Source organism: Mercenaria mercenaria, chromosome 10 (genome assembly GCF_021730395.1).
Source record: "Mercenaria mercenaria strain notata chromosome 10, MADL_Memer_1, whole genome shotgun sequence".
Lineage (NCBI taxonomy): Eukaryota > Metazoa > Mollusca > Bivalvia > Venerida > Veneridae > Mercenaria > Mercenaria mercenaria.
The window spans coordinates 75,300,993-75,324,573 of NC_069370.1; the positions used below are offsets into that span (position 1 = coordinate 75,300,993).

At 36.3% G+C, this 23,581-nt stretch overlaps 6 protein-coding genes across 7 annotated transcripts in view; 1 reads left to right on the top strand and 5 right to left on the bottom strand.

Annotated features, from left to right (window-relative positions):
• LOC123561107 (retinoblastoma-binding protein 5 homolog) overlaps positions 1–6,582 on the top strand; it is a 43,706-nt gene extending 37,124 nt beyond the window's left edge. For both annotated transcript variants that reach the window (XM_045353289.2, XM_045353290.2), the window contains exons 15-16: positions 2,146–2,253; positions 4,193–6,582. In XM_045353289.2, the coding sequence (XP_045209224.2) occupies positions 2,146–2,253; positions 4,193–4,200 (116 nt within the window). In that variant the 3' untranslated portion in view covers positions 4,201–6,582. The remainder of the gene's footprint in view (positions 1–2,145; positions 2,254–4,192) is intronic.
• A 3,758-nt stretch (positions 6,583–10,340) lies between these two features.
• LOC123560110 (calponin homolog OV9M-like) lies at positions 10,341–14,004 on the bottom strand. Its single transcript, XM_045352372.2, has 5 exons — positions 13,975–14,004; positions 13,445–13,673; positions 11,817–11,936; positions 10,889–11,008; positions 10,341–10,450 (listed from the first exon to the last, which is right to left on the bottom strand). The coding sequence occupies exons 1-5, from the start codon at positions 14,002–14,004 to the stop codon at positions 10,341–10,343; spliced, it is 609 nt and encodes a 202-aa protein (XP_045208307.1).
• A 2,508-nt stretch (positions 14,005–16,512) lies between these two features.
• Positions 16,513–17,265, bottom strand: LOC123560109 (calponin homolog OV9M-like). Its single transcript, XM_045352370.1, has one exon. It carries the CDS (start codon positions 17,263–17,265, stop codon positions 16,513–16,515), a length of 753 nt encoding a protein of 250 aa, XP_045208305.1.
• A 1,707-nt stretch (positions 17,266–18,972) lies between these two features.
• LOC123560108 (uncharacterized protein C53C9.2-like) lies at positions 18,973–19,863 on the bottom strand. The gene has a single exon (XM_045352369.1). It carries the CDS (start codon positions 19,861–19,863, stop codon positions 18,973–18,975), a length of 891 nt encoding a protein of 296 aa, XP_045208304.1.
• Positions 19,864–20,510: 647 nt separating this feature from the next.
• Positions 20,511–22,661, bottom strand: LOC123560107 (protein unc-87-like). Its single transcript, XM_045352368.1, has 2 exons — positions 22,392–22,661; positions 20,511–21,275 (listed from the first exon to the last, which is right to left on the bottom strand). Exons 1-2 carry the CDS (start codon positions 22,659–22,661, stop codon positions 20,511–20,513), a joined length of 1,035 nt encoding a protein of 344 aa, XP_045208303.1.
• A 297-nt stretch (positions 22,662–22,958) lies between these two features.
• On the bottom strand, positions 22,959–23,522 carry LOC123560106 (calponin homolog OV9M-like). Its single transcript, XM_045352367.1, has one exon. It carries the CDS (start codon positions 23,520–23,522, stop codon positions 22,959–22,961), a length of 564 nt encoding a protein of 187 aa, XP_045208302.1.
• Positions 23,523–23,581: the final 59 nt, after the last annotated feature.

The window sequence follows — 23,581 nt, forward strand, 5'->3', positions numbered from 1 at the left end:
GATACAAGGGCCATAACTCCTGCACCAATAATTCGTGAATTATACCCCCATTTTACTTAATTGTGTGGTGCACTTTCACTATGTCTTTGTCGTTACTTAATGAATTTGATCAAAACTTTAAGTAGTTTTTCCAGGTCATCATCCTCATCATATGACGCAAGGTCAGTAACTCTGGTGCAAATATGAGTTATATCCCATTTGTACTTAGAATTTCAGTTTAATTTTGATGCTTTTTATATCTCTGTTGTTACTAAATGGATTTAATCAAACTTAAAATGATTGTTCCACATCATCACTCACATCATATAACACAAGTTATATGCTGGCACCAATCTGTTCTGAGTTATGCCCTCTTTTTTTAGCTCACCTGAGCATGAAGTGTCCAGGTGAGCTTTTGTGATCGCCCTGTTTCTGTCGTCCGTCGTTAGTCGTCCGTCCGTCGTCAACAGTTTGACTGTTAACACTCTAGAAGTCACAATTTTGGCCTAATCTTAATGAAACTTGGTCAGAATGTTACCCTCAATAAAATCTTGGACGAGTTCGATATTGGGTCATCTGGGGTCAAAAACTAGGTCACGAGGTCAAATCAAAGGAAAAGCTTGTTAACACTCACTGGGTCAGATCAAAGGAAAAGCTTGTTAACACTCTAGAGGTCACAATTTTGACCTAATCTTAATGAAACTTGGTCAGAATGTTACCCTCAATAAAATCTTGGACGAGTTTGATATTGGGTCATCTGGGGTTAAAAACTAGGTCACCAGGTCAAATCAAAGGAAAACCCTGTTAACACTAGAGGTCACAATTTTGACCCAGTCTTAATGAAACTTGGTCAGAATGTTATTCTTAATAAAATCTTGGATGAATTTGATATTGGGTCATCTGGGGTCAGAAACTAGGTCACTGGGACAAATCAAAGGAAAAGCTTGTTAACACTCTAGAGGTCACAATTTTGACCCAATCTTAATGAAACTTGGTCAGAATGTTACTCTCAATAAAATCTTGAATGAGTTCGATATTGGGTCATCTGGGGTCAGAAACTAGGTCACCAGGTCAAATCAAAGGAAAAGCTTGATAACACAGTAGAGGCCACATTTATGACTGTATCTTCATGAAACTTGGTCAGAATGTTAATCATGATGATTTCAAAGTCCAGTTTGATTCTGGGTCATGTATGGTCAAAAACTAGGTCACCAAGTCAAATCAAAGGAAAAGCTAGTTAACACTCTAGAGGCCACATTTATGACCATATCTTCATGAAACTTAGTCAGAATGTTAATCTTGATGATCTTTAAGTCAAGTTTGAATCTGGGTCATGTGGGGTCAAAAACTAGGTCACCGGGTCAAATCAAAGGAAAAGTTAGTTAACACTTTTGAGGCCACATTTATGACCATATCTTAATGAAACTACCTGTTGATCTTTAGGTCAATAGGTCAGGTGAGCGATACAGGGCCTTCATGGCCCTCTTGTTTAATAGAATTTCCGGTTCAAGTTGCGATGCACTTTTGCTGTATCTCCAGTATTACTGAATAGATTTGATTAAGACTTATTTTCAACATTATTAGCTGCATGGTATGACACATGGTGCATTTCTTTTGCAGAAGTTTTCTGTGAATTATTTTCCTTTTAATCTGATTTAATGTTTTGAGACTAAATATCTTCATCCAGAATTGAGTCATTAAACACTCCAGTGACAGCTCCAGCTTCCTCCAATGTGCCAATTTCACTATCTAGCATTAAAGTAGTCAAGCGCGCTATCTCCTGTGAAGCTCTTGTTTTATTTTTAATTGTTTTGATGTATGTTACTTTAAAGGGGTCACTGATGTATAGCAGGCATAAAATTATAGAAATGCCTGCACTGCTCCACCTTTTGGCTTAAATACACCACTTTCCACTTTGAAAGCTTTATAAAAGAAACATTTTACTATTTGATTAGCAGTAATTTCTGCTAGAATTCTGTAACCAGTATTTCCTTTAGAAAAGTGGTGTTCATTTGAAAGAGATGACTATAAAAATTGATAAGGAGAACCCTGTCTCTTTCAGTTAATTGTTATTATGCTTTATGTATGACCACCTGTATTTTGTGAAGTGTCAGTATTGTGTGTGATGAGTCCAGGTTGTCATTGCCATATATCTGTTTGTTTCAGAGATCCATCCTCTACTGAATGTAAAGAAGCCAAATGAGAAAGTACACAAGAAACCCAGTACCAAAACTAAACAGAAGTCTGGTAAATCGGACAGATCAAAACATAAAGGTAACATATGTTTGTTTGTTTGATTTCTTCAACAGTGTTCAGTTTATGTTACATCTCCTAATTAACATAGTTATGTCTCCCACCACACAGTGGTGTGGGAGACATATTGATTTACTCCTGTCTGTCCGTCTGTGTGTCTGTCACAAATCTTGTCCGCGCTCTAAGTCAAACATTTCTCATCCGATCTTAACCAAACTTGAAAAAAATGTGTTTGACCATAAGTCCTCAGCCAGGTATGATAACTAGCCAAATCGGCCCAGGCACTTTGGAATTATGGCCCTTGAATTACCGAAAATCGGCCTTTTTACTCTTGTCCACGCTCTTAAGTCGAACAGTTCTCATCCGATCTTTACCAAACTTGAACCAAATGTTTTTGACCATAACTCCTCGGCCAAGTTTATTAACTAGCCAAATCGCCCCAGGCACTTCGGAGTTATGGCCCTTGAATTACCCAAAATCGGCCTTTTTACTCTTCAAAGGTATATTTGTAGTGAGTAAACAGTTAAAAAAACTGACTTATTATTTAGATCATTAGGCAGTTGTGGGAGACATGCGCTTTTCTCAAAAGCAGCTCTAGTTTCTGTACCAGTACAAGCTTGCATTTTCCAGAACTGTAAAACCTCAACCAAGCAAACTCTAAGCAGACCATTTATTTAATGAAGTGCCATAATTATAAATATCAGAAAATGTTTGCTTGATCTACATATTAGTGTTGAAAGCTGTTTACAACAAAGTTGTCACTAACTTAAAAAGAACAAATTAGAAATGGCAAGTGAAAAGAAAATTGAAAGTGGTTTCTGCCTAGTAACTTGAGAACCTTTGACCGAGAACCTTCAGCAATGGTAGCATGATTGGGCTGATGAAGTAGATGACCCTTATCATTTTTTGGGTCAGTAGATCAAAGTTCAAGGTCGAGGGGGCCTGAACCTTGAAAATTGTTTCTGCCAAATAACTTGAGAACCTCTCAACCCAGAATCTTCAAACTTGATAGCATGATTGGGTTATGAATTAGATAACATTATTGTTTTAAGGGTCAGTAGGTCAGAGGTCAAGGTCACAGGGGTCTGAACCTTGAAAACAGTTTCTGCTCAATAATCTGAGAACCACTTCACCTAGAACCTAATTTGATTGTATGATTGGGCATATGAAGTTGATGATTCCTTTTGTTATTTGGGTCAATAAGTCAAAGGTCAAGGTCACAGGAGCCTGAACCTTGGAAAGGGTATCTGCCAAACAGTTTCAGAACCACTTGACCCAGAACCTCAAACTTGATAGCATGATTGGGCTGATGAGGTAGATAACCCCTGTCTCAGGGACCTGAACCTAGAAAACCATTTCTACTCAGTAACTTGAGAACCACTTGACCAAGTATCTTCAAACTTGATAGCATGATTGGACTTATGAAGTTGATGACCCCTTTTGTTTTAGGGGCTAGAAGGTCAAAGGTAAAGGTCTTAGTGATAACGTGACTGAAAGTGGGACAACCCACCATGGGGAGGCATACATCTTTTAAAACATCTGTTGTTTTCTTAGAAATTGTAGTGGAAGGTTTTCCTGGAAGTAGGTTTCTCTAAGACTGCTTGGTCAAATGCTGCTTTTGAACTTCTCACAATGCCTCTCACCTCACAATGTCTCTCACCTCACAATGCCTCTCACAATGCCTCTCACCTCACAGGGCAACGTACACAAGGAATAAAATTTTGCTTAAGATTTTGCATGTAAGCTAGTGTTAGGTGGAATGAGCATGCTGTCATTAGACAGTTCTTGTCACTTCTCTAGTTTAGCAAATCTTAAATTTTAATTTTCATAGTTTTAATATGACTTTATCAGCCTGTGCTTTTGTGTCCCTTTAAGAAAGGCTTTTGAAACTTCTCAGAAATGCTGACTTTATTGTTATTTACCATATGAGTATATTGTTATATACCTTTACTTGTTTCAGGGGATTGAGTATGTATGTAGAACATAGTTGGAATAGATAGATAGACCTCAAGAAGAGACATTGCAGATAACCCAGTAGCAATTACAAGGGCATTGTAGCCTAAAGAACATTGTGTGATGTGCAAAGAAAGCAGTTCATATGGCTTGATGTACTTCAAAATGAAAAGCATTAGTAACGTTATTTATATCAGTAATTGCATGTATGATACTGTTTGTCACAATAATACAATATTTAGAGTCCAGGAAATACTGAATATATATTTTTGTCTTGACTGTATAATTACAGCTTTCTGCAGGCTATGAAACTTACAGGTCATTGTCGTAGCCAGCCAACATGAATCTCATAATATATTTAAACAACAGCTTGATGTGGTCTTATTCTTCTGAAATGTTTCAACAGAAGACAAAGGGTCATTGCTGATAAAAAAAAAAGTTCTGTATTCAATACAGGTATCAGTATGTTCGGTATCAAGTACCCATCTCTTGATCTCTCAACAAAACTTTGTGAGATATAATTATCTATCATCAGTGCTTTTTTGGATTTCCTAGTTGTAAAATTTGGTTGCAAGGTGGATCTTTTGATGAGACGTGTTGACCCTGCTAATAGTACCAAAGACACTGTATCTGAAATCAGTTGTCCTTAACCATTGATTCATGTGGGGAAGATGTTGATTACTTCTAAAAAACAAGTGCTGGTACGTAATCCAGTAACACTGATTAACTGATGATTGTAACATAGCTAAAAATCTGTTGAATTTGTTTGCTTTGGGTTTAATGCTTTTTTTTCAACAGTATTTCGGTTATGTAATGACGGGCAGTTAACCTGACCAGTGTTCCTGGATTCTGTACCAGTACAAACCTGTTCTCCGCAAGTAACTGCAAGCTTCCCCACATGAATGACAGGTGGAAGACGAATGATTTCAGAAAGATTTATGAAATCGGGACGGAGAACATACGCCCCAGCCAGGGATGGAACTCGCGACCCTGTGATCTGTATATAGGTGCTCTCTACTGAGCTTAGGGGGCGGGCACAAAAAAAAAACTGCTGAAAATTTGTGTTGAGGTAGTTCAGCAGGTTTGATTAACTGGAAGCAACAGGTTAACATGTATCTGGACAACCTAGAATAATGCCTGTAGTCATTATACTGGTAGCATAAATGTTGCCAGTAATCTGTTATATTCCATGAAATAATTAAATAAGCAACTTTGTAAGGACTACAGTTGATAGATTTGGTTAAAAATTAAGCACACAGACCTATACATGTTATAATGCCATTTCATTCAAAATATTTAGTTATACAACTATAAAAAAATTTCATTAAAGTCCACAATGTTGAACTTTTTCTACATGTGAAAATGTCATCAACAAAGTGATTTTCCCATATAAGATGTGAAAATTGATGGAAGGACCAGTATTTTCAAATCATCAAGCACACAACCCTATCTTCTTTATTGGCTGAATTTCCTTCAGATGCAAACTCCGACACAATGACTTGAAGACTGAAAACAGTTTCTGAATAAGAACTTAAGAACACAGGGACCAATGGTCAGTAAATTTTATAGGATGATTGCCATTGGTTAGCAGATGACCTGTTGTTTTTAGAGACAGTAGGTTAAAGGTCTCAGAATGGATATTAATTGATAACTAGAATGCTTGGGGCCTTATTAGTATCGGCTATTTTGCAGGTTATTTATCATGGCTACGGTCGTATTGGCGGTTTGATTGATAATTACATTGTGAGTTACCTCAGTCAGGCTATCAATGTTGGTATATGTGTTTACAAACATCTCTTGCTTTATGATTATCCTTTCTAGCCCTTCCTTTTAAAAAGACATAATATTGGGCTTTTTAACTTTGATACTTTTTTTTCAATGTAAAAAGAGCGATTAAATAGCAATAACCGGTGAGAAATCTAGGCAGAGTAATCTTTTAAAGTAGCGGACAATCTGCATTTCCATGTAATTACTAATTCTTCTTTGGCAACACAGTGATCTTTGGATGTAAAGTAGCTCAACTTACACAGTGTTCGAATGCTCAAACATACACATTATTTGCCTATTGTTATTATGGATCCACTACCTAAACTCAAGACTTGGAATGTTTACCAGTCTTGTAGTTAGAATAGAATAAAAATCTTATGAAGGGAATGGAAAATTGGATATTATTTTTGTATCAGTTTACAGTCTTCTCTTTTGTGCTTTCATCTGTCATGGAATTCTTCTAATTCATTAATTATGCATATTTATTGAGGAGTTATTTTGTACTTTTGTTGAATGAATTTTGCATCATTATTAACAATTTATCAAATATATTTCATAATCATTTCATCTATCAGTGTCATCCATTTATTGTATTTGTTGTTGACAAAATAAAGAATAACTGATTTGTGACTTATGTTTGCTTTTATTTTCTTCTATGACAAATGTTCTGAGAATCATCTGATTAATTAAATAATTGATTGATAATCGAAAAGACTGAATCACTTGCTATTTTGTCCATAGCTATATCTTACCCTGTTCGGAGAAGACATTGACTGTCCTGTCATTCCTTGTATTGGCTAGTTCTGGGACGATCTGTGTATGAAAAGAATTGGAACCACTGCCTTACCCTTGCATGATCGTAAGAGGCGAATAATTGGGTCTTAACACTTGATTTTGCTGTAACTCTGTGATTCCAGCAGGTATACAAATTTTGATCACATACCTGTGTCCTCGTGTTCTTATTTCGATGTAAATGAGATATGAAACCAAAATTTGTAGTCCTGTTTAGCGCCATATAACCTATACTGTGTTGGTGCGCCGTAAAACCCAAATAAATAAATTGTATTGGCTGGGCATTATCCAGACTATCATGTTTTAAACAGTGTCTATTTCTGGATATATATATATATATATATATATTCAGCTTCAATAAAGGGTTTAATGAAAGTATTCTCCTGTGAATGTTTTTTGTAGAGCTGTTGTCAGTCAACTGAATGTTTAAATGGAACTACAAGTGGACATAACTCTACCAGATATCATTCAACTATAGTCTCCTCTCGCATTCCTACAAACAGATGTTCAAGAACACTAGCTTAAAGTATATACATTTGAAACTTGAAAGATCTCTCGGGCTTAAAACAACCATTGTGATACTGGTCAGTTATATATCTTACACAAGAAGAGGAGATACAAATAAGGGTATAATTATTTAGATCATAACCAGGAAGGAACAAGATGAATGCCAACGTCTGGTATAGATACTACATACAAAGTTCAGTGGAAGTTCAAACACAGTAAATAGTCATTGTCAATTATGGACAGAAAGGTATATTTTCATTATGCAAATATGTATGACAAGACCTAATTTTTTCATCATGTGTGTTCTACGTCAGTGCTGGAGGTCTTCCTTTCGTGATATGACTCGTGAAGATAGTTACCGTGTATTATTATATGCATTAGAAGGTGTAATCTATTGAAAGTCGACATGTAAAGCAAAGCAATTTGTATCCTGGGTGTGTCCATAGTCTACAGTTTTATATTGTTCCAAGTATAACAAATTTACTGTCACGTGTGAATTATATAGTTACTTTGTCTCGCAAAATGAAATAAAACGTACGGTGTAAGTGTGGGTGTTGTACCATACAACCGCACTGTTCTATACATAGAGCACGAAACTATGAAGTGTGAGAGACACCATTCTTCACCTCTGATTCATGTAGGAAATTGTCAGTTACTTGTGGAGAACATGTTAGAATCTTGGAACGCTTGGTACTAATACATCTACATCTACGGGGATACTCTCAACAATCAATTTCTGATCATAACTGGGAGTTAATAAGTTAACTGATACGGTTAAAAACGGCGTTAAACCCAATCTTACACATATAAGGTTGTGGAAACTTCTTTTGTCAACATTTGTTCAAAGTTTCACAGTTATAGTTGTAATTTGAACTGGACAGTCTTACTGTTGAAAACATGACACAGAAATTCTCTCGTTCATGTTTCAGTATTTCAAACATTCTGTTGACAACATTTCTGCCAAGTGTCGCCTCTCATATTGTGTTGGGAAGTCTCCAATTGCGAATAATATGTGACATCTAGTACTCTGCAGAAGTTACTTTGAAAAATACGGCATTAAATACAGAACCTCTTGTTATGTTATCTTAATTGAGCACGATGAGTGATTTCTGGTACACTGGATAAGTTACTGCTGGAACACGGCGTTAAATACTGTCCTGACAATATCCTCGAATTCTCAAAGATTATTTGGAAATTTCTGTTGTCAGTATTTTGTCAAGTTTCAGTACAAATTGTTTATTTTGAAGATGAGACTATGTTTGCCAGTTATGGATTTTCGTGTTACAAGGATGTATGCAAAATTTTTACTGAATAAGACTAGAGCTTTACCGAGTTTGTATTATCATGTCGTGGCAAAGGTTAATGTTCAAGCTTAAATGAATTCCATGTTTGATTCAAATACTCTGTAATGGGTTTTCTTGACTTTGTTGAAAAATGATTTTAACCACTTTTAGAAGTTTATATATAAAGTTCTCAGAAGCTAATTGTAACAGAAACTTATTTATTTCTCGTAGTTCTGAATTTATCACCGAAACACGACTTTGATGTGGATATTTCCAGAGTAAGTCAAGACGTCTTGAACCACAAACATTTATCATTTGAAAACTGCCCTTCTAACACTTATTAAGTAATAAACTTTGATTGCAAGGTGCCTTTACACATTCACTAAAATATCTTAGAAAGTAAAAAGGGCAGTTGAGAACAATATGCACGATTAAAAAAAATATAACGGAATTTTCATGGGCAGAACACTTAAAAGATGTTACTATTGAAGTATATTCTCTGTCATATAATAAAACTGACACTATTTTTGTCATACTTCAAGAAGCTACTATCTCCACTTCTCGGAGACCTTGAAAATGATATATACTTTAAATGTTCGTTTTTCTGTATTAATTCATTAAACCACTGTTAGGGAATAAGTGTATAAATAGTTTATTCATCAGACAGGAAGGGTTTTTGTTTGTATTTGTAGTGCAGTTTAGCTTAGAGCAAATAGTTTGCTTATCACAACAGCCTTTATTAGTGCACAGCCTCCCTGTACTTTGACTTGAGTTTTTATATGTCATCGGAGATCAAGAGTTTATCCAGTATAGCCTGCCTACATCTATATGAATGATGGAGTTCTGTTCGAATCATTTCTAAGTGGTGAGTGTAGGGGGTGGGGGGTGCACTTTCTTTTCATGGACAGACACAATCGAACCGAGTCTGGTATTATTTTTCTTGGTTGTGTTCTATGATTCTGAAGTATCTTCTAGATTGTACCTCTACATGCTCTAGCACCATAGATTGTACCTCTACATGCTCTAGCACCAGTTTATAATCCAAGTCACCTTTGTTTGAGGAACGGACGTCAGGTCTTTGGTAGCAAAGTCTATAAACGTAGAAAAATTCCACTCTGTATATAGTTACTAACGCTAAATGGTAAATGATAAAATAATTTCACATACATTTATGGCATAATTCACCACATTTAGCATTCGAGTGACTACATTTAATTTAGGATAGAATTTTACTACATTTGTACCATTTGCTACATTTGTGGACTTCATTACATTTAAGTGTTCGACAATGAAATTACAAGCAATTGATTTGCCTGAGCCAACTCAGTTTAAGTAGGTCTCTGCCCTCATCTTGATAAGCTCTGGATAAAACTAACACAAATATTTTCTAAACTCTACCATTTTATTCATCTTTAAAGAATGCACAGTAATATTGTACACAAATAAATGAGCATGCAACAATTAAGTTTTGATATTCGAAACGCAATTCATATATTTGAAGTAGAATTACACAAAGTTAAAAAAACATACAGATACAGACAAATGAGGATTTTACCAAAGAAAGTTTCTAAGTAATAACCTGATATTTTGTGATATTAATCAGAACTTCATATAAATTCGTCGGTAGTAAAATAAAAAATGACAGAGGTAGCCTATAAAATAGTCAGCACATTGGAAATCAGCAGGCAGTATCCAGAACAAGTCCATAATACAGACGAAATTTACACAAGCGATGCCAGCAATGGTAGACGAAAATTCAACGTGTCGTCTGCTCTCAACCGGAAGTTGTTTTCACGGTTCCTACGGTTACTCGTCGCCGCCTGCTTCTTCTGGGTAATCTTCTTCACCCTCCTCCTCGTACAATTCTCTCACTCTGATGTCGGGGCCGTGGCGGACCGCACCATAGCATCTCATACCTGTACAGAAGTATTCAAAGCATTAAAATCTTTTTATACACAAGTGTCCCTTATTTGTTTTCAAATTACTACATATATACAGTATCATAAGTCATTGGCAACATCAAATGTCGGTCATACGCAGCAAACAAGATTCAAATGTCACAAAGCAACATGTGATACGACAGCCGGTACTATATGATTTTAAAATACATGATTCAAACAAAGAGGTTTATAATAATTTGCATAAAATCTATGATTAATTTTACGTAGAAACCTCCCAGTCAAATTTCAATGTTTAGAGTCAACTGCTTCATTCAATAATCCGTATTATGGCAAATTTTACTTTTGCTTCCGAGACAAAATCGAACACTACCAGCATGCAAGAACTAATTCCGATATTTCTATATTAATATACACTCGTTCTTTTTTTCTCCCAGAAACGAGTGGAAACATTACCTTTTTGTGAGTCGTAGATATTTGTTAACGTCTGCTGTGTTAAGAGACCCTGCGCCTCTTTAATGGTGTCGTCTGCTCGGATATCTGGTCCGTGACGGACGGCTCCATAAGCGGTCATACCTAAGAAAGGTCAAGGTAAAATAAAGGTCATACCTGTGTAAGGGGATGGTCAGAAGCCAACATCGCCAAGTAAGCAGCTGAACACAATTTGTATGAGCAAGCATGCAGACGTTCTTACACAAACATTCTTTCAAGTTTTTCACACCTAATTAATGTAGCATTGCTAAATTTAAAGCACAGTCACACTATAGACAGGTACGAAAACCAAAAGAATCAAATAAATTGTGTTTTCATGTTATATGCAACACGATCTTGGTGATTACTATCCTGAAATATTGTTACTTTTGAACATAAAGCTCATTTTTGTTTTAATTCTGTATGCTTCTTATTTTTAAAATCAGCAATCTACAAATACGATGAAAAACACGAAAGAACAAAAAAAGAGCAGAAATGGTGAGGGTAAATTTCGTTAACCGTCACCAATATCTTTGTGCCTGTTTCCGTTTTAGTGAGTCTCAAAACTTGAAAGATATTTTATAAAGGAGTTCCTTAGTTTAAAACATTAAACATGGAAACATTGGAAATTTATATTCAAGACGTACTATTAAGCAAGCCACGTTACGTAAGCGTTAAAAAGCATCTGGTTGAACTGGTCGAATTAAAATGTATAGCAACAGAAAATCTGAAAATTCTAAATATTGCATTACATATATCTTTGCACATGAAACTACTGGCATATAAAAAACTTACATAACATTGGAAAAGAATAGACCAATGTTCTAATTTGCGCTTTAATTTAATATTAAACTTTCCCAGAATGCTTTGATATCTTTAAAGTGTGACATATTCAAAACATTGTAATACAAACCTTTCTGAGAATCATAGATATTTGTTAACGTCTGCTGCGTTAACAGACCCTGCGCCTCTTTAATGGTGTCGTCTGCTCGGATATCCGGTCCGTGACGGACTGCTCCATAAGCGGTCATACCTAAGAAAGGTCAAGGTCTACACATGAAGATCAAATAAAGGTCATACCTGTATAAGGTCAAGGTCAGAAGCCAGCATCGCCAAGTAAGCGGTTTAGGGGAGGTCTGTAAACATGCTCGCTAAAACTGTACTACATTTCTTTTTAGTTGTCAATCACATTTAGCATTGCTGAACTCTTATAATTGTTGCCCAAAAGTTGTTATTAGAAAAACTAAAAGTCTGCTTATTTTCAAAGCCGAATAAATCAGTTAACCCATCATATCCTTTTTTTTCAGTACCTTAAATTATTTGAAAAAGTGTTTTGTTTTTCAGAAATTAAGCATATACAATGTATTTCTCATTTAGATCATGTTGTGAATAATATATAATAATTTTTAAAATATAAAATTAAGCAAAGATTGATTAATTAATTTTACTACCAGATCCCATGATTAAAAACTCGCAAAAACACTTTAAGAAAACGAGTGAATACCATTTGTGAAAATACAAATGTATAGATCTTGATTTGGTTAATATCGCACAAATATTAAATGCCCCTTTTTCGATAGGACACGACATCGACATTATGTTGTTTTTGTTGCCATTTTCACTCCTCATAACGTTTCTCTATAGTTTATAAACTCTAGACATTTTAGTGTATTTTCTGACTTTTCAAAATTTGTTTGAAGTTGATAAAAGAGTGCATAGTTTGATATCTTTTTGTTTTTTGGCGCACATTGAATAAAAAAGGTACTTTCTGTAATTTCAAGATGTTTTGACTAAATTAATAACAAATGATGGGTTAGCCTTTTTGTTCAACATACAACTTTTTAAAGAGAAAACTTTTTTTTTTTTTTAGAAAGAAGCAAATTATTTCATTTTTCAAAATGTTCGCATTTTTTGTTTTAGTATCAAAATACAGCATTGCAAAAATGAAATAGACAGCTTAAAGAAGACAAAACAAAGATGTCTTAAACACACTTAGTCTTGCTTAATTACTGAATTACATATATTTTGTTTATCCTTATGTAAATTAATAGTGTCAAAAATTTAAATGAAGGTGTATTTTATTGCAAGAAAACGTTGAACATAAAACAGAAAAAAGAACAAGAATATTAAAGCACATTGGGAACGAAATATCAAACAAGCGAGGTACAAAAATAACAACTGCGGTTAACGAACTGATCGAACTGAAAAGCGTATTTTAAACTTATTAGATTATTAGCGTTTAAAGGCACAGTAATTGCAATACTAAGTGTTTAAACATATCTATGAATATATATGAGAGAAAAATAACCAATGTTCTTGATCAGAAATATATATTTTGACAAAAATATTCTGACTGAAAAAATCTCAGTTTTCTAAAATAACCTTTATTAAACTGGTGATTTTCACTTAGAGGCAGTTTGCACTTCAAAGCCTATTATCTTCTTTTTTTCTTTCGTTCTAAGAGCATTGGTCAAAATATGTCTTTGATCTACTTACTCATCTCGTCACGTGACTCACAATGAAAGCAAATGTTATACAAACCTTTCTGAGAATCATAGATATTTGTCAACGTCTGCTGTGTCAAAAGACCCTGTGCCTCCTTAATGGTGTCATCTGAGCGAATGTCTGGTCCGTGACGAACAGCACCGAAACCGGTCATGCCTTTCTGAGAATCATAGATGTTGGTCTTAGCTTGTTGTGTAAGAAGGCCCTGGCTGGCACGGAGCTGCTTCTTTGTCCAGCGTTTCTTTGGTTTTTTCTCCGACATCTCCTGTGTATAATAAGCAGAACCGCGTTAACTCCAGATCTCGTTATATCGATAATTAGATCTCGTTATATCGAGATTTAACATAGATTAGCTCAAAAGTTTTAGGAAAAGCGTGTTTTTAATAAGAAGGATGCAGGGGATTTAAATTCATGCCATCTGATCTTATTTAGCAGACACAGAAAACATTTTTGTACAAAAAGGTGTTATTTACAAATCACGAAAGCAGTCCCAACAGCTTAGAGCATTGCACGTGTATAAATAACTTACATGTATAAGTTTATAAAATGCGAAAAGTTTAACTTACCGTTTTTCCACTGTTCTTTGTAATTCGCATTTTTTATGCTTAAAATCTTCAGAATTCGGGTATTTAAAGTTATCGTTCAGTTAACTTGCATGTACATATCTATGGTAAGTAAGAAATCTATTTATTTCTATAAATTTAATATGAAGTTTATAAATATTTCTCTCAAAACAAAAACAATGTTTGGTGTTCGTTGAGCAAAACAGCTTTCTCTTAACAGAATTTGATAGAATATTTTGTCTTAATTGAACAGTTTACTTAAGTTTTCTTGAAAACGTTTTAATGTTTCATTCGTTTAAGAATGTGTCTTTTATTATTATTATTTAACCTCATGATACTATCTCGTAAGTCCATAGATTTAATTTAATAGTCTAACAGTGTTCGCTATAAGTTCAATACTATTAAAATTATTCGCTATTGATCTTCTCCACCGCCACCTTCTTCTTCCGCCGGCTTTTCTTCTCGGCGTCTGGATCTCGTCGCCGGCTTCACCTCTTCCTCCTCGTCCGTCAGAAATTCATCGTCGGGACAATCATAGAGCTCACGTACCCTGATATCGGCCCCATGCCGAACAGCACCAAATGTGGTCATACCAGTCTGATTGGCGTAAATGTTCGTCTGCGCCTGCTGGGTTAACATACCCTGGCTGGCGCGGAGCTGCTTTTTTGTGAACTTTTTCTTCTTTTTTTCTCCCTCCATCTCCTGTTTTAAAGTTTCAATATCAAATTTTCTCCAGCTTATAAACCATATTTCGAAGCTTTTCATTTCGGCTATAGGTGAAGGTCAAACGTGCTTTACACTATTTGAAAGAGCTACCTTAATTTAACACTCGACACTGAAAACAGAATCACCAGTTCTTTTCTACCAAAATGTGAATTTCAATCTGTTTTCAGTGTTGAATTTTAAATTAAGCAACACTTTCTTTACACATGGCGGCGACATAGATAGCCTGAACAAGCTTGAAAAGGTTTAGTAAAACGATAAGTTAAAAAAGTGAGGCTAGCTGATCAACTGTGACATGTGCGGAACAATAAGGGAATATACGCAACAATACGGAAATGTACGGGACAATACAGAAGCATGGAAACAATGGTTTGAACTGAACCCTCATGCACTGTGAAGATGTGTTTCTCTCGTGTGTAGTAGCGTACCTTTGCCTCAGCAATTGCACATTTCTAGAAGCAAAAATAAATACTTAATTTTCCAGTTAGCATTAAAAAAGTCATTTTTTCTTCTATAGAAAAACCCAGACATGTACTAAAGTTTACCTTTTAATAAAAAAAAAATGTAGCATGCATCTAGGTTATTACTTATATGTCTACTTCTATTTCATAGAACATATTAAGAAAGTTTCCGATTATCACGTCAAGAAAAGTGCAATTAAATTTAGCCAGGTATACTACCACTAAATTAAATTCTCAAGTTGCTTAAAATCCGTTTTTCTAAGTATAGTGTTGTTTGTTCTATCTTTTTGTACTGATGGTGTATGAGGTATATACTTAAAGACGCATTTCTCCCAGGCAAATCATCTCCTACTTCAATAGTTATTTTATCTTTTTTTTTTTATTTCAGCCGTCTACCCCTAGCAGATTTCGGGATACATCGCCTATTGTCGGCATACATCATGAGTGATCGTAAGTTACACTCAAACACACGTCGGCTTTTCACGAATAGCTCACGGAATATGTCGATATTACACGATGTATACCGATAACTATTAGGGGTAAATGTGACCGGTTTTAAACCTTGACTGCATATTTTCAAAGTGGGGATATTTAACAGACAATGGGTGAAAGCATGTGTGTATCTTGCCGCTAGTCATATTGCAAAAAAAAAAATATCAAACGCAAAAAATGAAATGTTTTAGATGAAAAAGTGATCGAATATTTCAATGTTGACTGACAACAAAATACACACACGATTTGATTGTGCTTAGTTACAGTTAGATCTTATATTTTTGTTTTTTATGAGGCCCATTTATTTTCTCTGTAAGCCATGGAATTCAATGTATATCCATATTTTAAAAGATAAATTGATGCTCCTTCACTTAAAATCGTAAAATTCCACTTTCTTACTCAGGTATGAATTTTAATAGAATATCAAATAAATAAGAAAAGCAATGACTTAAATAATCAATCTTTAATTCATCTTTACTATTGAAATATATCAGTTGAATATCGTAATACTTGTTAAAATAAATTAAGGATATTTACGATTAATTAGAAAATATCAAATATAGAAGTTAAAGAACAAGTTTATAATTGAAATGTCCTATTGATACAACATATGTGTTCAGTTAAAAACACTTAATTCCAGACATTTTCTAATCCAGCTTGGTGAGAACAGATATAATTTAAATGTTCTGTAGTTAAGTATTGAACATTCTAAAACTTTAAGCTGTTCCATTTATTTTTCATTACTATGTTCATAAAACGTCATCGGGCGTACTTCCACAGTCTGTCAAATTGACCGTAAACTAGTATAAGCAATACTAAATGTCACCAATTTTAATTGAAAACCATTAAATTCAATGGAAAAAGGTTAATCGTCTTCAGGCTCTGCTACGTCAGCTTCCATCTCTTCTTGCTGTTCAGTTTCTTGTTCAGTTTCTTCTTCGTGTGGTTGTTCAGTTTCAGATTCTTGCTGCTCCTCTGTCTCTTCGACCTCGTTTGTTTCTTCTGCAATAACTTCCGGCAAATTTTCATGCTGAACCACCGGTTCAGGTTTTCGTTCAATGTCACCGTTTTGTTGTGCCGGCTCGTTCACCTCGTGGATTTCCTCTCGAAGTTTTCTGGCAGGTTTTACAGGTAAAGGTTCATCTTCATCAGTCGGATATTCGTCGTCATTGCCTTCATCATAAAGTTCAGTAACATGTATGTCGGGGCCATGTCGGACCGAACCGAACCCGGTCATACCAGCTTGCGAGGCGAATTGATTCGTCCCCGTCTGAAGAGTTAGTGTGGAGAGCCCCTCCGAACTGGCATCGTCTGACCGGATATCGGGACCATGGCGAACAGAACCAAAGCAGGTCATACCCTTCTGACTGGCGAATACATTCGTCTTTGCTGTTTGAGTAAGTTCTCCTTGACCCTCTGGACACGAGTTGTCAGCGCGGATGTCCGATCCATGCCGCACGGCTCCAAAACATGTCATGCCAGTCTGGCTGGAGTAGATATTGGTCTTTGCCTGCATTGTGAGAAGCCCTTGGCTCGCCCTCAGCTGTTTTCGAGAGAATCGTCTCTTTGGCTTCTTTTCAAGCTCCATCTCCTGAAAAACTTCAATGTCTGAGCTCATTCTTATCCACATATGAACGATAATTCATGTTTAAATTGCTGATTTGAACGAAAGGAAATAGATTATTTAATTACTAAAATGATTAATTGTAAAGTACTTTGGAAGGTAAGTTATTCGGATTAAATTCAAGAATACTTCAAATGAAATTATAATTTAAGCGTATTTAATTAACGAATGTAATAAATTTTCAACAAAATGTAAAACCAACAAATAAAGTTAGTAAGCGAATGACACTGTTAATTACTTTCAAGAATGTGCAGAGGAGAAATTTACTTCAAGAATTTAAAGAAATTGCAGAATCAAAAGAGAAAAGAACTGAATGAAAGATTTTTTCTTAGAAATAAATTGTTGACTAGAACGAACACAGGCAACAAAACACACACAAAGCAAAATATACCACATGTTTCTATTGAAACTATTATAATGGACACAACAAAATATACAGACAAAATGCAGACGCTAGATCAGAGAAAAGAATAACAGAAGACAAGTGCATGTAGAATGATAATTTGTGACGTAAAAGCAGATTGGAAAATAAAATCATAACAGACAACTTACCTATATTTGCCAGCATAATAAAAACGGGATACCATTTTGGTCCTGTCCTGTCGAACATCCAGCCGTGTTTGATGGCAGCAGACATCAGGGCGTTTGGATAAAGGATGTGACATGATTATATTGGATATGAAGTTATGAGGTCATAGACGATGATATTATGGCCATATTCGGTGAAAACAGGAGAAATTAGATATAACTGGAAAATTGTGCACAGGATGCAATCGTACTGTATACCCTGGAAAAAGATGGTTTTTAAGTACATAGAATGTGTTAGAGATATTCATATGTGAGACATCAAGGTAAGGAAGGCACTGAAAAGTGAAAAAGAGAATTAAAGATTAAAAATATTTAAGTTCACACTGCACAAGCGGGAATAAAGGACTGGAAAAAGTCACACGGAAGAAGAAGTTTCCGAGGCGAGGTATTGACTTCCAAGGTGAAATCGACTTTCCGATGTAAATCCAAATTTCCAAGGTGAAATCAGAGTATCTTGATTTTCCATGACGTATTGTATACATTCTACTTCTCCTGCCAATCAGTGATGTTGTTGATATCGAAATAAAACTGGCATCTTGCAATCAACTTTTTAAATTTATTTCTCAATTTCATCAATCAGTAACTGTATAAATTCAGTTATCAACATATAACATTTAAATTTTAAACTCGAAATCAAATAATCTTGCACACGTATCTATCGAAAATTGAAATTTGCATTTCCAACGCGCAGTGCATGTACGACCCCCTTTATGTTATGCGCAAAGATGAAACAAATAAAATCTAGCGGATAAAATATGTATATTGAGAAAATGGAATTTAATGAATAACAACATTCGTGACATTAAAAAAGTAAATGGAAAAGGGTTATCTCAAGGTTTATCAAAGTTAAATGAGTAAGTTGTTACCAAATCTTAACGAAAGACGTTCACCTAAGGTTTAAACTTCAAATGCTCAGAATCAATACCCGCTTTACTTGTACTACAGTCACTATTTTAAATACGCTCGAAATTTTGTTATACATCCAATGTTTATCTTACTGCTTTTGTGATGTACTTAATCACTTTTTTCAAAGTCTGTTTCTTTCAGATTTCTTTGTTTGATTTGATTACATTTTTTTTCTAATTTAGATATTTCTCCTAAAAGTTTTTTTCACTACCACGCGAAACCACCATCGTCTCCATCGTCTGCTTCAGGTTCTGGTTCGGCAACTGGTTCCGGTTCCGGTTCAGGCTCTGGTTCAGGCTCTGGTTCCGGCTGCACAGGTGCAGCAACATTCTCTTTTGCACTTTCGGCTGCTCTGGCTTCACGGCGTTTCTGGCTTTCTGAGACCTTAACCTCATCTTCTTCATCAGTTGGATAATCGCCATCAACTTCGTCCCACAGTTCTGTAACCTTGATATCTCCGCCGTGTCTGACTGCTCCAAACGCGGTTTGTCCTTTCTGGGAGGCAAATATATTTGTTTCGGCAACTTTGGTCAACACACCTTGACTTCGTGCGTCCATATCATCAGCTTTAATGTCTTTACCGTGTCTAACGGATCCAAATGGAGTCATTCCTTTCTGCGATGCAAAAATGTTTGTTTCTGCTACTTTTGTGAGTACTCCCTGACCCCTCAAATCTGATTCGTCAGCTGTGATATCTTTACCATGTCTAACAGCACCAAACGGTGTCATCCCCTTCTGTGAAGCGAAAATATTGGTTTCTGCAACTTTTGTAAGAACGCCCTGGCCTCTCTGGTCGGATTCATCTGCAGCTATATCTTTTCCGTGTCGTACTGCCCCAAAAGCTGACATTCCCTTTTGTGAAGCGTAGATGTGGGTAGCTGCGACCTTGGTAAGTACTCCTTGACCTCTAGAATCAGAGTCATCGGCGGCGATATCTCGACCATGCCTCACGGCTCCAAATGGGGCCATACCGCTCTGGGTGGCAAACTTATTGGTGGCAGCCATCTGGTGAATGAATCCATTGCCGGCACGGAGTTGCTTCTTGGAAAACTTCTTTTTTGGCTTGTCAGACATCTGTAGCGAAAGAGGGCATAACATATTTATATGACTGAATTGATATGAAATAACTAATTCTTTTCCATTCGGGGTACAGCGCTTTGCTCTGGTGAATTAAAGCTGTAAAAAATACGCAAAACTCCGTGCAATAGTCACCCAAACTTATCACGCATATAATAGGACACTTTTCTCCGACTTTAGCCCAAATTTATTTATTCATACATTAACAAACACATCGGAAAAAAATCGACCCGGAACACATGTATACTATGGTTCCATGTTGTTAGCGAAAGCATTTTAATTTTTTTTATATCGAAATTCGTTATTACGAGCGTGGTTGTGAATAAATGGTTGTTTATTTAGGCTGTAATACCTGGAATGATTCTATAATATTGTATATATAAATCTTTTAACACAAGGACTTCCAGCCCCATCGAAGCCCGTTTTAAATCTAACTTATTCAATACTTTTAAATAAAGAACCAGTTGTTCACAACTAGGGCTTTTAAAGTTTAGTCCGCACTTTAACGGATAGTCTTTTTCGTTCACTATTTCACTTAAGGCTGTGTCTGTTTCAGTCTAGTCCGGTCGTAGTATATTGAAAATATCAAACGTATCAAAATAAATAATTTTCACAAAGTTAATGTCAAAAAGTAGGGAGAAAGCTGTGTAGTAAGCCTGGCTATGTATTTATTCTTCTTCTTCCTCCTCTTGCGCTTGTTGTGCGACAGGAGCGGCGGCCCTTTCTGCTTTCGGTGGTGGTACCGGCTCGTCGGGGTCGGTAAGGTAATCTTCATCTTCATCCTCGTACAACTCCTTAATCGCAATATCCTTGCCGTGTCTCACCGCACCAAAGCATGTCATGCCCTTCTGCGAGTCGTAGATATTTGTCTCGGCTTGCTGGGTGAGGAAAGCCTTGCCTTCTTGGTTTTCATCATCGGCACGGATATCAGCACCGTGGCGTACGGCTCCATACCCAGTCATTCCCTTCTGAGAGGCATAGATGTTGGTTTCGGCAACTTGCGTCAGCTGGCCGTTGCTCTCAGGGCGGATGTCGTCAGCTCTTATATCTGGGCCATGGCGGACAGCACCGTATCCGGTCATGCCCTTCTGTGAGGCATAGATATGTGTAGCGGCCTGTTGAGTGAGTATTCCCTGACCTTCGGCATTAGCGTCGTCGGCTCTTATGTCAGGGCCGTGGCGGACTGAACCGTATCCTCTCATACCCTTTTGTGAGGCATAGATATGGGTAGCGGCTTGCTGTGTCAACAGTACTTCCCCTTCTTTGTTTTGATCGTCAGCACGAATGTCGGCACCGTGTCTTACCGCACCATAACATGTCATACCAGACTGATTGGCGTAAATGTTTGTCTTAGCTTGTTGGGTGAGGAGACCTTGGCTGGCCCGAAGTTGCTTCTTCGTCCATCTCTTCTTCTTCCTCTCGGTCTGCTGATCCTGTCATTAAAACAAACAACTAATTACTTTCTTTCTTAATTGGTTTCATTAACTAGTACAAATCTATGTGTCAAGAGAATTAGAACAACGTTTTCTTTTAGTATCAAGCCATTAGAAATGCACATCATCCCCCTACGAAATACGTAGCCAACAAAAATGTCGATCATCTGCAAATAAGCATCAAACCATTAAAAGTGAAAATTTTACTGACTTTTATATGTCCCTAAAATCGTAATTTTAAATTCTAAGGCAAACTGTCAGAACGATTTTCATTTTATTTTCTCAATATGATTAAAACTATGCCAAAGAATTCGAAATATCTCCCTATTAAGTCCACACTGAAACAGAGTGAGGGTTTCTACTGGACTATATATATTTTGAAACTAACATATAATGTTGGAAAAGAGGAATCTGGAGCTAAAAGGATTTCTATTAACTGAAAGAAGTGAGAATCTAGCGGTATATTTACTACGTATTCTGAAGTGTAGGTCTGAAGTGGTGTTAAAATGAAAGGGAGACAATTAAGTTAGTATGCTAGTGAAGTGCGAGTCAATACAGAATTAGATAACTTGGGTTTTGTACTGGGATAAATACACTTACCAGATGTTACGGAAATGCACATTCCTTGAGAAAATACATAGCGTTCACAAACACAAGAAGCTTCAATTTCTTGTAAGCATTTGCAAATGTAAGCTGTTAAAACAAGCTCGAGTAAAACAAAGGTTTATTTCAAACGGCACGAGAACAGTGGACAAAGACACATTAAAAAGATATCAACATCCTCGAACATAAGATGTTTATTAAATCCTTCAATTGTTATAAATATAATCACAATAACTTATTGCAAGTTTTCTTCAAAAAAAAAAATCACCTAGTTCTATCGTGGAGAATGAGACAATATAAAACTTAAAACTTTATTACATTATATGTCTGTCTTTCTGCTTTAGTTCAAAAGCTATAAAATTGTTATATTGTCACACGTAGTAAATTGTGAAAAGCATACTTTTTTCGAAACGAAAAGAAGTTTATAATGAAATCACGTCATCTATTCAAATAGATCAAGTGGAAACTGAACAGTCACTGGGTTGGTTTCGAAGGAAAGCCCGTCGCTGTCGCAGAAGATTCCTCAGGTTTCTTAGCCTGTTGTTCATCGTCGTCTTCTTCCCATAGTTCCTTAACTTTTATGTCGGCAATATGTCTTCCAGCCCCGAAAGACGTCATGCCAGCCTGTGAAGCGCCTTTGTTAGTTCCAGCCTGTAGGCCTATGAAACCCTGTCCTGCTCGTAATTGTTCCTTTGTAAACTTCGGTCTCTTTTTCTGCCCTGAGGCACCTGTTGGGTTGGCCTGCAAACGCAAGTGTACTTTTTGAGAAGGAGGGTCCTCCATGAAATGAGTCTATGGATTTTAGTTATGAGCGCAGTTTTTCTAGATGGTACATTAAAGCAAGCGTTTGCTTTTCACATCACTGTTCAGTTTACCACTTAGCCCATTGATTGTCACAAACATTCCATGCAACGGACGGACATTTCAACTGAACAAAGTACATTGACAAATTCTAGATGCAAATCCGAAACGTTCAGCTCTGATAGTTTTTCCTAATATACATAAATGATTATTTTCTAAATGTTCTGTTGCCAATCGTCACTTTTACAATGAAAATTATTTAAATAAACCTATGTATAATTATTCAGCTTCTTCGTCTGCTGCTGTTTCATCGTTTACTTCCGGTTCCGGTTCTGAAACTACCGGCTGCTCTACTCTTGGACTTCGTCTCGGTGGAGCTATCTTTTTTTCTTCTTCTTCATCTGTTGGGTATTCATCGTCATCGCCCTCTTCGTAAAGCTCTTTTATTCTTATATCAGCACCGTGCCTTACTGCTCCGTAACCACGCATGCCCTTCTGTGACGCATAGATATTTGTTTCCGCTTGTTGCGTGAGCATTCCGTGACCTTCCTGACAACAATCGTCTGACCGGATATCCGCTCCGTGACGAACTGAACCATATCCTGTCATACCCTTTTGAGAAGCGTATATATGAGTGGCTGCCTGCTGAGTTAAGACACCTTCCCCCGTTTTGTCCTGATCGTCTGCTCGTATGTCGGCGCCATGACGTACGGCACCGAACCCGGTCGTACCACTTTGGGAAGCATATATGTTAGTTTTAGCTTGTTGTGTAAGCATACCCTGACTCGCACGAAGCTGCTTCTTTGTCCACCTTCTCTTTTTCTTTTCTCCTGTTTGTTCCATCTGTTAAAAAGCAGTTTGGACATGAACAAAACAAACATATAGAAGCAAGCGTTAAGCTC

Excerpts from the sequence above, each read along its gene's own strand:
- LOC123560108 (XM_045352369.1), bottom strand. The coding sequence starts at position 19,863 with ATGTTATGCCCTCTTTCGCTACAGATGTCTGACAAGCCAAAAAAGAAG.
- LOC123560107 (XM_045352368.1), bottom strand. The coding sequence starts at position 22,661 with ATGGAGGACCCTCCTTCTCAAAAAGTACACTTGCGTTTGCAGGCCAAC. Across the intron at positions 21,276-22,391 it reads AGAAACCTGAGGAATCTTCT|GATCAGCAGACCGAGAGGAA; the intron begins GCGACAGCGACG and ends TTTTAATGACAG.
- LOC123560110 (XM_045352372.2), bottom strand. The coding sequence starts at position 14,004 with ATGCGAATTACAAAGAACAGTGGAAAAACG. Across the intron at positions 13,674-13,974 it reads CAAAGAACAGTGGAAAAACG|GAGATGTCGGAGAAAAAACC; the intron begins GTAAGTTAAACT and ends TATTATACACAG. Across the intron at positions 11,009-11,816 it reads TATCTATGATTCTCAGAAAG|GTATGACCGCTTATGGAGCC; the intron begins GTTTGTATTACA and ends GACCTTTCTTAG.
- LOC123560109 (XM_045352370.1), bottom strand. The coding sequence starts at position 17,265 with ATGAGCTCAGACATTGAAGTTTTTCAGGAGATGGAGCTTGAAAAGAAG.
- LOC123560106 (XM_045352367.1), bottom strand. The coding sequence starts at position 23,522 with ATGGAACAAACAGGAGAAAAGAAAAAGAGAAGGTGGACAAAGAAGCAG.